The sequence below is a fragment of the Solanum lycopersicum genome, chromosome 8 (genome assembly GCF_036512215.1).
Source record: "Solanum lycopersicum chromosome 8, SLM_r2.1".
Lineage (NCBI taxonomy): Eukaryota > Viridiplantae > Streptophyta > Magnoliopsida > Solanales > Solanaceae > Solanum > Solanum lycopersicum.
Window position 1 is genome coordinate 3,295,133 of NC_090807.1, and position 15,609 is coordinate 3,310,741.

General features: G+C 35.9%; 2 protein-coding genes across 5 annotated transcripts; one reads left to right on the forward strand and one right to left on the reverse strand.

Annotated features, from left to right (window-relative positions):
- The first annotated feature begins 65 nt into the window (after positions 1 to 65).
- LOC101252905 (multiple C2 domain and transmembrane region protein 7) lies at positions 66 to 6,936 on the forward strand. Of its 4 annotated transcripts, none has more exons than XM_010326327.3 (3): positions 66 to 222; positions 2,636 to 2,677; positions 3,696 to 6,936. In XM_010326327.3, exon 3 carries the CDS (start codon positions 3,757 to 3,759, stop codon positions 6,757 to 6,759), a length of 3,003 nt encoding a protein of 1,000 aa, XP_010324629.1. In that variant the 5' UTR covers positions 66 to 222; positions 2,636 to 2,677; positions 3,696 to 3,756; the 3' UTR covers positions 6,760 to 6,936. The 4 variants fall into 4 exon arrangements, with proteins under 4 accessions (XP_010324629.1, XP_010324630.1, XP_069144721.1 ...); XM_010326328.4 differs by lacking the exon at positions 66 to 222 and adding an exon at positions 1,871 to 2,122; XM_069288620.1 differs by lacking the exon at positions 66 to 222 and adding an exon at positions 1,886 to 2,117.
- Positions 6,937 to 7,341: 405 nt separating this feature from the next.
- LOC101253210 (AT-hook motif nuclear-localized protein 5-like) lies at positions 7,342 to 13,996 on the reverse strand. The gene is made up of 5 exons (XM_004244565.5): positions 12,985 to 13,996; positions 11,264 to 11,331; positions 10,316 to 10,447; positions 8,260 to 8,421; positions 7,342 to 7,930 (listed from the first exon to the last, which is right to left on the reverse strand). The coding sequence occupies exons 1-5, from the start codon at positions 13,442 to 13,444 to the stop codon at positions 7,712 to 7,714; spliced, it is 1,041 nt and encodes a 346-aa protein (XP_004244613.1). The 5' UTR covers positions 13,445 to 13,996; the 3' UTR covers positions 7,342 to 7,711.
- Positions 13,997 to 15,609: the final 1,613 nt, after the last annotated feature.

Sequence of the window (15,609 nt, forward strand, 5' to 3'; positions counted from 1 at the left end):
TTTCTTTTTGTTAAAAAGAAATTTTTTTGAATCACATGAGTCCCTTACCCTTCCATTAAATTCTTGTATTGGACACAAATCTATATATACACACAACAATAATGTACACATCAATGCCAAAAAAAGAAAAAAAAGAAGTTTCATAAATACATTCTTGATTTTCTCTTTTGAAAATTTGTAATGTTGGTGAAATCTCAAGATTTAAGCTTTCTAAAGAAAAGGGTATGTTTTATTTTTCTCTTTTTTTCTTCTTGATGCTTTAAAGTTTGTTTCTTTTTTGTGTTTCATAACTTGTGATGTTCAAAAAACAAAAATATTACTTTTTTGTTCTAATATTTGTTTCAAAGATGAAAACTTAACTTGGTTTGCTTCAAAATGCAAGAATTTTGAAGCACAAGCTCAAGAAATTAGAATTTTATGAGTTCTGAATTTGTTTGTCTGATTTTGTGTTTATCAAAGTAATAGAAATGTATCAAAATGTGTTTTAATCTTGTGGTTTAGACATGTGAAAAAGTAAAAATTATAGTGTTGCCCTGAATTTGCTTTTTTTTGAGTTTCTTGTGTTGTAATGCCAAATGAAGATTTAGTTTATTATGCTAATTATATTTGTTTTTCAAGAAAAGCTCACTTGTAGTACCCTAAAAAAATGCAAGGATTTTAAAGTGGAAGATCAAGAAATTGGATGTTTGTTTTAGTTAAATTCCCTTTTCATTTGTTTCAAAAGCTCATATATCATTTTTTTTCTTCATCAAGTTTGTTGCTTTTCTTAATATTCAGGTACTAGCTCAAAAACCCAGATTATTTTTTTTTAGTTTCATGAATTGTGATATAAAAGAAAAAAAGATCTTTATAATTCATCCTTCTTAAAGTTTGGTGCTTTTCTTAGCTCCTGTTTGTTGAAACTTGAAAATTTGAGTTTGTGTTGTGTTTGGACATATGTTTTACTTGAAAATATGCTTTTGAGTTTGTGTTTGAAGGTACATTTTACTTGAATTTTTTAAAAGATTGTCCCATAAACTAGTCTTGGCCAGATTTTGTAATTAAAATATTAAAATATCATATTTTCAGAATCTGATCAAGTTTCATGGTCAAAGAAGATAAATTTTTTAAAGCTACTCAGAAAAATCTATGGTCAAACGCGAGCTTATATTCAGGCTTAGCTAAGAATTTCAGAATTTGTTTTTTTTTGTTTCATGATTTGTGATGCCAAAAGAAAGAGAGTAATTGTTTATGCTAAATTTTAGCTCAAGAAAAACTCACTTCATTCCCCACAAATACATGAATTTTCAAGCTCAAGAACTTAGATGTCTCATTTTCCCTCAAGTTTACTTTTTTTTTTTGTTATTTGTATTTATATATTTATATTTGACTAATAATATCAAAGATCTTCTGTTTTTGACCAAAAGTTGAAATCTTGAAATGTAATTATTGTATCATTTTGTTTCACCACTTTGAATTGATCCTAAAGTTGGAGTCTTTTTGTTTGCATCAAAGTGTTATGGCCTTCCTTTTTGTAATTTAGTTACATGGATAATGACCACTTTTTCCCTTTTCACTTTTTTGTCAAGATCAATGAACTTTATGTATTTTAGTGGCTTATGGTTAGATTTTTAGTTGAATATGACAACTCCATGTGTCTTTAGCTATTTTTAAGGAACTTTAACTTCAAGCATGCTTTATGAATTTTTTCTATTTTTTTCTTTAGTTTTATATTATTAAGTTTGTAGATCTCCACACTTGGCTGACTAGCACATGGTATTCAAAGATAGTTGACCTTTTTTATTTTATTAATCTCAATTTAGTTTCACACTGCATCTTTTGAGTTTTATAATTAATTATTCATATATCTTTAGTTTTTTAGATGAAAAGTGTCACTAAAAAAGAAGGTGAGAGTATGCAAATAGAATGATTCTGTGGATTGTTTGATGAGTAATTAGATCTTTTCTAGTTGCTGGTTTTGTTAAGTGAGTTTTTGAGTAAAGGGACCATACTTTTTTTTATTGGTAGGCCTTATTGATAGATACTGGCAAATCAGCTGTTTAAATATACTTGACTTTATTTTTCTGTGGCTGAGGGTCCTTCGGAAAAAAAAATCTCTTTTTCTCCGTAAGGTAGAGGTAAGGTATGCGTACGCTCTACTCTAACCTCCCCAAACCACCTCTTATGGGATCACATTGGATATGTCGTTGTTATTGTTGATTTTCCTGTGGTAGCATGCAGGTTTTGAAAATGTTCTTTTCAGGTAGAGTCTGCATGATTATTTTCACCATGTTGGTAATTCAAACGTCTTTTATTTTAGAAAGTTTTGCACAAATAGTTGGTTAGATTTACTGTTCATTCTTTTTAGCCGGTATACATAAATTAAGTATCGTTGTATACATATTATACATTAGTCGGCTATTTCTAGTTTAAGTGGTTGTATGAGCGACTGTTTAAGTTAATTCTTCTTTATTTTAAAATTGGATTACTCGTTGGAAGTATCTTTGACTTAGATTTGTTAATGATCTTTATTTTAAAATTGGATTACTCGTTGGAAGTATCTTTGACTTAGATTTGTTAATGATTTCCACAATGATCAGATTGTTTGAAGTTATTCGAAGACTGTTAAGTACTAACTAAGCTTTGCATTTTGCAGATCTGTCTTTGAGTTAGAGAAGTGCAAATTCTTCTGCTTTTGGTAAGTTTTCAACATTATGTTTTTACCATTTGTGATTTTATTATAGGATGTGGAAATGCGGATGTTGAAAATATGGTTGTTTTCCTGGACTAGGTTATACTTGAAGCTTCTTTTTGAATTTCCTTTCTTTTAATGGTCTTATTTAGTTTATGACGTGACATGAGTTGAGCTTAAATGTAATAGTATGGATTCGTATAGCCGATCTCAACTTGTATGGGACTGAGGAGTAGCTGTTGTTCTCGTCTCTTTTTTGTGTTATGGTTCAATGGTGCTTGTTTATTGTGTCTAACGATGTTATAGGTTATTCTTGTTTAGTGGTGCTTCTTTTGCATCCAAAATCCATCTTTACTCGAGGATCATTTTCTAGCATACTTTCATTGGTTTTTCCATCTTGTGTGAACTTATCTCATAAGTTTGATCATCTTGTGATATCGTTGACTGATAAGGTTCTTGTAATCTGTACCAGATCGTTTAAATTTTTTTTTTTTAAATTGAAGAACATATTTTTGTCTGATTATGCCTATGAAAATTCATAGTTAAATTCCTCCTGACATCGATAGTACTTAACAATTACCTCGATAAGAAATATGAAAAGTACATTGTTTTCCGATTTTTAGAATCGATTTGCTCTCCTATCACATCATAAGTTACTTCACCGAAACTTGTTTATGGTTATTGGCTGATTAAGTACGATCAGTTCCATCGCATTTGTTGCTTAATGAGTCGAATAAGCTGTTTTTTTTTCTTTTTGGATTGTATGAATTGGATATTGTAGGCCTCCTTTGTTTCCATTAAGAATAAGACATCTGAATTTGAATAAACATCTTAATATTAAGATGTGCATTAAGTCTGGGTGCCTAAGATGTTGTCTTTAGATTTGATCACTGAATGATCACCCTGTCTGATTTCATTTTAATGTGGTACATTTTTCGCCGAATGGTTCTCTTCCAATTTAAATGTTTTATCTGCCTCACCCTCCGGAGATAGAGTAATTTTTTTTTTGCTCAATATCTCTCAGGTACTGCTGCCCATCTTTAGTTTCTGTTGGTTCGACACATTCTTAACGATAATCTCCGAAGATGATCTTAAACAATCTGAAGCTAGGTGTTGAAGTTGTTGGTGCACATAACCTTTTGCCGAAAGATGGTCAAGGTTCTTCGAGTTCTTTTGTGGAACTTTACTTCGATGGTCAGAGGTTCCGCACTACCATCAAGGAAAAAGATCTGAGTCCTGTGTGGAATGAAACATTCTACTTCAACATCTCGGACCCTTCCAACATCCATATGCTCACTCTTGATGCCTACGTCTATAACAATATTCGAGCTTCTCAGTCCAGGTCCTTTCTTGGAAAGATTACTATCAACGGGACTTCCTTTGTACCTTATTCTGATGCTGTTGTCTTGCATTATCCTCTTGAGAAGCGCAGTATCTTCTCACGTGTGAGGGGAGAGCTTGGTCTTAAAGTGTATGTTATTGACGATCCATCCATAAAGTCCTCTACGCCTATTTCCACAGTCAATGATACTCAGGTTCACATCCATTCAGCTCAAACTCCAGCTCCGAAAATTCCTAGATCTGAAGTGAGACACACCTTCCATCATCTTCCTAATCCAAATCACCCACAGCAGCAACAACAAGCTCCTGCTGTTCCTGTGCCTCATCAAGGAGCAAGATACATACCTGAGGAAATGAAGGTTCCAGAACCACAGCCTCCACCACAGCTCGTTAGGATGCATTCTGCCACAATGGCACAACCCGTTGATTATGCACTTAAGGAAACAAGCCCATTCCTTGGAGGGGGTCGAGTTGTGGGTGGTCGTGTTATTCGTACAGACAGGATGTCTGGTTGTACTTATGATCTTGTTGAGAAGATGCACTTCCTTTTTGTTAGAGTTGTTAAGGCTCGTGAGCTCCCTGCGATGGATATTACTGGGAGCGTGGATCCTTATGTTGAAGTCAGAATTGGGAATTACAAAGGAATTACAAAGCACATTGAGAAAAATCAAAATCCTATGTGGAATGTAGTATTTGCCTTTTCTCGGGAGAGGATGCAGGCATCCGTGCTTGAAGTTGTTGTTAAAGACAAGGATCTTGTCAAAGATGATTTCGTAGGCCTGTGCAGATTTGACCTCAATGAAGTCCCCATGCGTGTGCCACCAGATAGTCCTCTAGCTCCAGAGTGGTACCGGCTTGCAGATAAGAAAGGAGAGAAGATAAAGGGGGAGCTCATGCTTGCTGTCTGGATAGGTACACAAGCAGACGAAGCATATCCTGATGCATGGCATTCTGATGCAGCTCTATCCGTTGACACAGTTGCATCCACCCTTATACGTTCAAAAGTCTATCATGCACCCCGGTTGTGGTATGTCCGTGTTAATGTTGTCGAGGCACAAGACTTGGTGCCAACGGACAAAACTCGTTTCCCTGACACTTATGTGAAAGCTCAAATAGGAAACCAAGTTTTGAAAACTAAGCCAGTTCAGGCTCGAACATTCAATCCTCTTTGGAATGAAGATCTCTTGTTTGTTGCTGCAGAGCCATTTGAAGACAACCTTGTCCTCACAGTAGAGGATCGTGTGGCTCCAGGGAAAGACGAGATCATTGGTAGGGTCATCATCCCTTTAAGCATGGTTGAGAAGCGTGCTGACGATAGAATGATCCATTCTCGTTGGTTTAATCTGGAAAAGCCTGTGGTGGTGGATATTGATCAACTTAAGAAGGAGAAATTCTCAAGCAGACTTCATCTTCGAGTCTGTCTTGATGGAGGCTATCATGTCCTTGACGAATCCACTCATTACAGTAGTGATCTTCGCCCAACTGCAAAGCAACTATGGAGGCCACCAATTGGGGTTCTTGAACTTGGAGTCTTAAATGCTGTGGGACTTCATCCTATGAAAACACGAGATGGAAAGGGGACATCAGATACATACTGTGTAGCAAAGTATGGTCATAAATGGATTCGAACTCGAACAATTGTTGATAACCTCTGCCCAAAGTACAATGAGCAGTACACTTGGGAGGTTTTTGATCCAGCTACAGTTCTCACAGTTGGTGTGTTCGACAACACTCAACTCGGAGAAAAAGGTTCAAACGGTACCAAAGACCTAAAGGTCGGAAAGGTAAGAATTCGTATCTCAACACTTGAAACAGGCAGAGTTTACACACATTCATATCCGTTGCTGGTCCTTCATCCTACTGGTGTTAAGAAGATGGGAGAGCTGCATTTGGCAATACGTTTTACGTGCACATCATTTGCTAACATGCTGTACAAATACTCGTGTCCTCTTTTGCCAAAAATGCATTATGTAAGGCCTTTCACTGTGATGCAACTTGACATGCTAAGACACCAAGCAGTCAACATAGTGGCAATGCGGCTGGGACGAGCAGAACCCCCTTTGAGGAAGGAGGTGGTTGAGTACATGTCTGATGTAGACTCACACCTATGGAGCATGAGACGTAGCAAGGCAAATTTTTTCCGCCTGATGTCAATTTTCACGGGATTATTTGCAGCAGGCAAATGGTTCGGAGATATCTGCATGTGGAAGAACCCGATCACAACAGTCCTTGTGCACGTTCTCTTCCTTATGCTCGTCTCATTTCCTGAGCTTATTTTACCAACTGTTTTCCTTTACATGTTTCTAATAGGAGTGTGGAATTACCGTTACCGGCCTAGGTACCCTCCTCACATGAACACAAAGTTATCACAAGCTGAGTCAGTGCATCCCGATGAGCTAGACGAAGAGTTTGACACATTCCCAACTAGTCGCAGCCCTGAACTTGTGAGAATGAGGTATGATCGTCTAAGGAGCGTGGCAGGACGGATTCAAACAGTTGTTGGTGACGTTGCAACACAAGGCGAGCGCCTCCAGTCACTGCTGAGCTGGCGTGATCCCCGTGCCACAGCCCTGTTTGTCACATTTTGCCTTGTTGCTGCTCTGGCCATGTATGTGACACCATTTCAGGTAATTGCTGCCCTGATAGGCATTTACATGATGAGACATCCAAGATTTCGCCATAGGCTACCTTCTGTGCCTGTCAACTTCTTCCGCCGACTGCCTGCTAGGACAGATAGTATGTTGTAGATTGTTGAGGTCCTAGTGAGGATTCATATCGCCAATCTCTATTTGTTGGGAACTGAGGCGTAGTTGTTTTTTGTTGTACTTGAGCATTGGATGGCCTGCTACATCTATATGTATAATAAAACTCATTCCTACAATCTTTTTCCTTATTATGATTTATACATGTATCATTATATTAAATATGCTTTATTGTTTTTCTTAAGATTTTGGATACATGAATCTCAATCTGGTTATCATTACAAAAAAGAATAAGATAAAATTTCTATGAAATTGATGTTAATATGTCATTACATAGCATCGAATCCTTCAGAAGCTATGCATTTTTTAGAAGATCCAACATGGATATAACTACAATTTTAAAAGATATGAGCTGCATATTTCACTGCTGTCCCACTTATAAGGTCTTAATTCACATTTAGTGTGAACTGATTAAAAAAAATCGCTACTTTTGAAAGATCCAACACGCACCTAGAAGCATTTTTGAAGAGTTCGGATGACATAGATGAGCAAATACAAGTAAATATAACATCTTTCCTGGCAAGAATCTTGAGGCAAAAATTGCTCAAACAGAATTGAGAGAATATATCAAAGAAAATCTCAAAGTTTTTCTTGCTTTGCCAATTAGTACACCAGAAAGATGTAGTGACAAAAAATGAGGCAAAAAGCTCATTCATCAATTTTTCTAAAATAACATATGGTCCACAGCATAAAAAAACAGAAATATTACAATCTAACTTCCACCAACACCATCTTCTACACCATTTTGCTACTTTAAAGAACCTAAAAAAGAGGATACTTTTGTTACATTGTGTGTTAGCCAAAACCATCATTCTACTAGATGGGCAGAGCTAGTTAAATGGCTCGAGTTGATCTCTCCTGCCGCGTTTCATTTACAACAACAGCACATATATACAACCTCTGTCTTCATGTGCCCATTGAAGCAAATCATAAATAATCATCCACGTGTCAGGTCAATCTCGGGCTGGGAATTTCTTAGTTCAGGCCTTGAAATCGGAGGCCAAACGCCAGTTGCTGGATTTGAAGTTGGATCTTGACTCAGAGTAGCCTTAATCGGTATAGATGGCTTTTCAGCAGATTCTTCCTCACTGCCTTTGGTACTAGTTTCTGGTTTGCTCTTTACCTTGGGACCATATACAAAGCTGCACACAACCACCTGCAAACAAAATTAAATTATTTGCTCGTCATGTAGATACTCCCTCCGTTTTAATTTCTTTGTTTGGTTTTTACTTGTCAAGGAGTGCAAGTAATGATTCTTGTGGTCATAAACTAAAGATATGTAAACATACCAAAATGCTCTTTAATCTTGTGGCCTTACAATGCCATGTGGGAAGTTTGAATTCAGGGGTAGTCAAAGAGCAAATTAAGACAAAATTGAAATGGAAGGAGTACTTCTGATCTCCACCTCAAAGGTAGAAGGTAAGAGACTCGTCGATATTAAATATGACAAGTGCAAGTTCATTATAACAACAGCAACTTCACTACCTGTACAGGGCTGGTTGCAATGAGCCTACCACCAACAGCACCCCCGAGTACATGCCCATCAGGGCTGCTAACTGATATACTTATACCACCGGTGCGATCACGTGGACCTCCACTTTCAGCGACCAAGTACGATCCAGACAAGCAAAGTATCTCAAAACGACCCTGCACAACATGATGAAACTTTTGAATCTCAGTTTAGTCAAACCACAAGTTTCACTCTATAGGGGGGCAGAAGACTCCCAACGAAATGATAAACGACCAGAGCACTGACAAAAGGTAACAAGAACAATTCTAGAGTTAAGAAGAAAATAGTAGCTAAATACATTTTTCAGCTGACATCAACATTCGCCTACATGATCAATGTTAAGACAACAAGAATCACTTCTGAATATACAAGGGAAAGCATGTATACATTTACATGTACATACCAGTTCTAGCATGGAAATAAAGGAAAAATTGTGGGACTACAAATTGAACTTTAAAAATAACTTCTTCAATTCTTGTTAGTTTTGTTTTATATGATCAACACGATATTCTTGTTGAGTTTGACTGCATGCTCAACATCAACCTTAAGAATTGTAGGATGAATAGACTATTAGGCATTCAAAATCCAATTCCATATGGTTAATAGGCTTAGCACAACTTATAAAGTGTGAGTTAAACGTGCATTACGAATTAGAATTCTGCCACGAACAAAAATCAAGTATTTAAGTGGAGAAACGTAGAAGAGCATCTCCAATATCCACCAAATTTTGTACAGTGAACCAACCAAGGATTTCTCGGTTGTCAAAATTTTAAAAGTAAATTCAATTTGAAGCATTAAAGAACTAGGGGTGGTTTATCAAGAGAAATAAACCTTGCCCATAGGTTTTTAATCATTTTAAGAAGAATATAACACATCAGCTGATTTTATCTGAACATAATGCAAAATCACTAATTTAAAGTAGTAAATTGTGAAAAATTGAAAACTGAATGCTTTAAGTTAACGACTTTGTAAGTTAATGGAAGCATTATAACATATGTGATCCGAAGAAGCAATTGTGTTTGAAAGCATGATCTTAGGAGGTCTGTCATGTTTCTGTTTGGCTAAAACACATAATATTAGTTGGATACAGCTTTGACATGAACTTTAAAGTCATGCTCTTACTATGGTATGTGTTGAGTAAATTAGTAAAATATTATCAACCCAGAATTTTGGGTTGAGATCCACCATAACTAATGGGACATTAACAATCGCGGGCACTTAAATCTGTACAAGATGTTTGAAGACATCAGAAAAAAAAAAAGACCAAATCAGAACAGCACCTCACTAGTCACTACAATGCAGTTCTAGCTTATCACGCAAAACAAACTATGAGGGGCAAACAAGGTTGTTCTATTCTTCTTAGCCATTATGCTCTTCCCTCATTAATCACTGCAGCAGGATCAGACCTATGCTATCCTTGGTGATGATGTTGTTGCATATAGCAGTGTTGTGAAGGAGTACCAAGGAGGAGAAACGCTCTAAATAAACGTCAAGATTTCAACTTTGAAATCCTCTAACCTCTAAACCTGGAGGTCGGGTTGATATAACACCTATATCAGCCTTCAAGACTCTTCTTCGGTGCAGAACAGCATTTGTTCTTGCTTCCATTCCTAACACTATTCCACCAATCATGCTGAGGAAAAGAGAGAGTTCAAGAAACTCTGATTTAGGGCCAAATCTTATCATACACTGATCAAAATATTAGGGTAAGAATTCCAGTGTTACATAACTATGCAAAAGTTCACTCGACATCAAAACTATATAGAATGTACATGGTGGACTCTGAACAACTAAAATATTTCAAATTCACCTTTATAAAATCCAATAACATACTCAAAAAATAAAAGAGCATGTTCATTAAACGATTGACATCAAATCAAACAGTAAAGATCAAGTAGCAACAGAATCATGAAATCATATTGCACTGCTTGTGCTTAACAAGCTCGAAGAATTATTACTGTTGTGCAGACGATAAAATGAGTCGCAGGAAACACTTGACATTTCAGAAGAACAAAGTTGTAGAACTCTAACCTCATAGGTGACAGTCGAACCAGAGCTTGTAGGAGGCCGTAATGTTACTGCAGAAAGTGACCCACTAGCTGATAAGACACATAAAGCCCTAGGCCTCTGTTCTGCAAACGCCAGTAATTTTGCAGCAACATCCTACAGACGTTAAGGTACTATGTCATGCATATTGCATATAGGGAACACGGAACACCAGTAAGCGCATTAAGCATAATACAAAATAATATAGGATGTAGGAAGCATGTTTTCAAAATCAGTAAAACGAACTGAAGAAGTTTTGGCTAATATAAAACTTTGATGGCGCGGGTATGCTTATCAACTGCTATCATATAATCCCATTTCTGCTTAAGAACTCTCTCCTCTGAGAAACTTCTAAGGAAGAGTCTTTCGAACAATATCAAGTGAGAATGGAGGAGCCATAATCTTATAAGAAATCATACAAAGCACTTCAATTTTTCATGTGATGCACATGGTAATAAACAACAACATACCCAGTGTAATCCCACAAGTGGGGCCTGGAAGGGTAGGATGTATGCCGACCTTACCCCTACCGTCGTGGGGTAGAGAGGCTATTCCAATAGACCCTCGGCTTAACAGATAAAAAAATAATTTGAAGCATGGTAGCAAGAACGTATGACAGCAAAACAGAAAGATACAAATCAAATCTAGCATCAGATAGTAATAAGTAAATTCTCATTCACCCATGTGCCTGATTTGGTAATATATGATAGCATGATTTCAAATGTACAAATCAACAAAGTAAAACAGATAACACTACTTAACCAGATGGCTGCAAAACCATCTTTGAAGCATGTGCAAGAACACATTATACAAGCAAAACTGTTATGATCGAATCATCAAAAGAACTGTATCTTTTTTAAGAATCTGACATGGGTGTAGCAGCATTTTTGGAGAGTCCGAGCAAATTACAAGTAAGACGAGGGAGGACGTTACCTCTCCTACGCTGATGTTTATAACATGAGGGGTAAAAGCCAATCCTGCTGAAGTATTCATCCATTCACCTGCAGTGAGCAATTCAATCTTCAGAACTAAACTCAATTATTGGTCCATCTTGTGAATTACTAGAATTGGAAAACTTAACCATCCAAGTCGAAAATTATCAATTTAGTGAGAACCATTACCCCACCAACATCCCAGCATAAAAGATAATCACAACAAAAAGACAAATTAACCTTTATAAAAGAAGGGGGTCGACTGTGAAAGTCAAATAGCATTAAGACCTTACAAGTGGCAGAAAGCATCATTCAAGTGTCACCATCCCAAGAAATACAACAAAAGAAATTTGTACTGCAAGGATGTTACATGTTACCATAGGAGTAAAGCAGAGTTTGGATTTTCCTTATAAGATTATATTCCCTTTTTTAATTGTAAACAATATTCAGGCTGCGACAGTGGTGAATCCAGGATTTTCAGATCATGGGTGCTCACTATTTAATAAAATGCATAATATTTTAATTAACGTGAAAATAAAAAGAATCTTATTTTTACAAATAAGATATCTAGTCTCAAATGACTGAGCAAAGTACGATTAATATTAATAATACTTTTTAGGGGAAAAAAAAAGGTCTTTTAGTCAGTACGACTCTCAATGACTTTTCATACTATGAAGATATTAAATAATTGTATCATATCATGCATGCTTGCAATTACAAGTATTTACACTCTTAAAAGTCTTATAAAGCTTAAGCTTTAGTTTTAATAAATGAGATATTGGAGACTTCAAAATGGAAAAAATAAACTAAACAAAAGGTTAAGATTGAGATGTTACCAAAAGAAGGGCCAAGATTGATAAGAAAGAAAAAACAAGAGAAAAATGTTCAGTACTATATGAAGTAGTAGTAACAAGCCTTCCCTTAAGGAAAAAAGTTCAACCGAGATTTGAATTTCTAACATGTTAGGCGCCGAAAATTCAACTTCAAAACCAATGCGCCTATCACGCTTTATTGTTTATGGGTAACCAATCTTTCCATATATTAGTTTTTAAATATATTTTCTGTTTAGCTTTACAAGTTAGGTGTCGAGATTAATGGGTGCTCGAGACTCGGAACCTACAACGTAGGTTCACCCCCCGGCTGCAAGCCTTGATTCTCACTAGAAGAGGCACCACCAACAATAACATAGTCGGTGTAATCCCACAAAGTGAGGTCTTGGGAGGATAGGTGCACAAAGACTTTACTCCTACCTAGGTAATTATGAAGAACACAAACATAGAATATGAAAGTATATCACCGGTTTCATAAGCAAAAGTTCTATATCTTATGATGTAGTATAGACAAATAAGTATATCATAGAGTCCAAAATCCTAATTACTCAAATTACTGAGGAGGTAGTGAGATTGTCATCAATAAACCAAGACAATCTTTCACATAATAATGCACAACAACCCAGAAAATTATCACCTAGATAACATGAGACAGAACATCTCATCAGCTATGTTGCTCAGACTCTCTACAAATGCTGTCACGCCCGTGTTGGATCCTCCAAAAATGCATTTATTTCGAGTATCAGACACACCAACAACAACTATGCCTCGGTACCAAACAAGGTGGAGTCGGCTATGTGAATCCCCACTACTTCATTTAAGCTCATTTCATATGATTTACACCACATTAAAAAAAAAGTCATAATCAACTAAGTTCAACTGAGAAACATACCAAGTGGAGCTAATTTTTGCTTCCATCCACTTCCAGGAGGTCGGCCCTTGGCCCGCTTAGGCCCAGGAGTGATTGAACCAGTTGAAGGAGTAGAAGACAAAGGTGACAGTCCTAATGACATTTTGGACCCATCAGGACCATATTTCCTTGGCCTACCTCTCTTCTTTTTCACTGGATCACTACCAGATGAAACACTAGATACCACACTCATATTAATACCATGAGAAAAATGAGGCGATGGGTTCTCAACAGCTTGGTATGTAGAACTCAAAGTACCTCCTCCCCCTACATTGGACTGAACTGAAATGTTGGGGTTTGAGAGGGACTTATAACTAGGTGGGGTAGTTACCCTTGTAGGTGCCCCAGACCCACCACCAACACCAGAACCAGACCCACTAATCCCTCTGTTGAGATAATATGCAGCACCCCCAGATAGCACCATCCCTTCTCTTCCATCCATGCATTTACTCACTAAAAAACTTCCAAAACTGATTCTTGATGCTTCTATACACAAAAAGATTGAAACTTTAACATAAATTTAGTAAAAGACTTAAGTGGGGTTCTCAAGAACTGAAGAAAAAAGCTAATAATCAGAATGCTGGTGAAAAAAGACGCACACCCAAGTAAGAAAAGCCAGTGAAAAATGCTAAAAATTGAATCTTGAACTAAAAGATCACATATTTTTATAGTTTTAAGACAAACCCAAGTTGTAGTTTTAAGTAAAAAAAAAAAAAAAGTTAATATACAAATCTTAGCACAACAAAGATGAAAAAAAGAAGAAGGAGAAAATGAAACCCTAGATTTGAAGTGAGAAAAGGAGAAGGAAGAGAGTTTTTTTGGGAAAAGAGAAGAGAGGGAGGGAGGGTAAAGACAAAAGTGCAATGAAATAGAGAAAATTTAAGCCCTTTTGAATTAAAGTAAATGAGTAGACAGAGACAAGTTTCTTTTGAGACTATAGAATAATTATAAACTAATGAAGGGAGAGAGGGTTCAATAGAAGTCAAGTGATAATAGGAATATATCGTTACGTATTATTTCATAATATATTATAGACATAATGTACAAGTATCTCTTAACTTATGTTCAAAATTTCAGAGACACACTAATACTGTACTAAGGTCCTATTATCCCTGAACTTATTTTATTAATAATTTTCTACCTTTTTCGGTCTACGTGACAAATTTTATGGACCCAATGCTGGTTGACTTTTTTTCTAAATAGTGCCACGTAAGCTGAAAAGGGGTAGAAAAATACTTATTTAATAAGTTCAGGGGTAATAGAACCTTAGTATAGTATAAGTGTGTTACTGAAATTTTGGGTATAGGTTGAGGGTGTACTTGTGCATTTTCCCTATATTATTATATTATATTTTATAATATTATATTATATTATTATTTATGATAATATAATGTTACACATTAATAGTTTAAATAATAAAACTACAAGAAAGTAAGATATAAGATAGAACTATTATGAAAAAGTGGATTAAATATGATTATTGAATCAATAAATAGAGTTCAAGATAACGATGCGATCACACTAAATAAATCGTTATAAAATAGAATTGTTTATTATTAAATTAACAATGTAATATAAAAGATTATTTAAATTTAATTGAGCTCTCAGATTTCAAACCTCGAGTTAAAAAAGAAATACATCCAAACAAGATGTTAGATTGTTTTTTTTTTTTTTTTGACTTAAGAGGTCTTTGGTGGACAGTTGGCTAAGTTGGGTGCACCTAAGTAACATCATGTCTTTGTCATTATTGACACTATATTGGTATGCAAATTTTTGGGCAAAATCAAAGGAGAGAGATGGGAAAACAAACACATTTTTTTTTTCTTTTATAGATTTAAGGTCTATTTTGTACTTTGATGAATTTATTGAGAGTTTGGGACTTTAGTTAAATTGCTTTTGGAAGTTTGAATAACAAATTATTGACCAAAAAGGAGGATAATAGAGTCATAGGAGAAAGAGTTGAGAGTTCTTTAAAAATAGCAAAGATTTAAATTAAGCAAAAAAAAATAAAAATTATTGGAATTAGTTCTTTACACCAAACATTTAGATACATGATATAATATGAATTTTTAGAATTAGTTTAGTACGAGAGATAAGAGATAATTAATTTTAGAATGAGTTTATTTCAAATTTAATTTGAATAAAATTACAATATAATTATTTAAGGAATATATTGTTATTTTATTACACATTAAGGGTGGAATAATGTAACGACCTGTTTAGTCGTTTTGAGTAGCAGACTTCAATTCTGGAAAAACTGGCAGAAGCGACAGACCCCACGACGGACCGTCATGGGCACGACGGACCGTCGCAGGGTCTCGTTTCAAAACACTTAGAAAATCTGAAATTTGGTACTGAAAATCGACTCTCTGAACTTCGTAACGGAATGGCAGGACGGACCGTCACAGATTATTCAGTGAAAATTGAGTCTCTGACCCTTGCGACGACCTGCAGGACGGACCGTCGCAGGCACGACGGGCCGTCGCAGGTTGCGCAATCCCAGTCTGGGTCGGATTTCTTGATACGTTTTAAGGGACGTTTTTGACTATTCTTGCCTTAATTATAAAGCTAGTGGATTAATGTTAATAAGTCTAATTACTTGGGGGT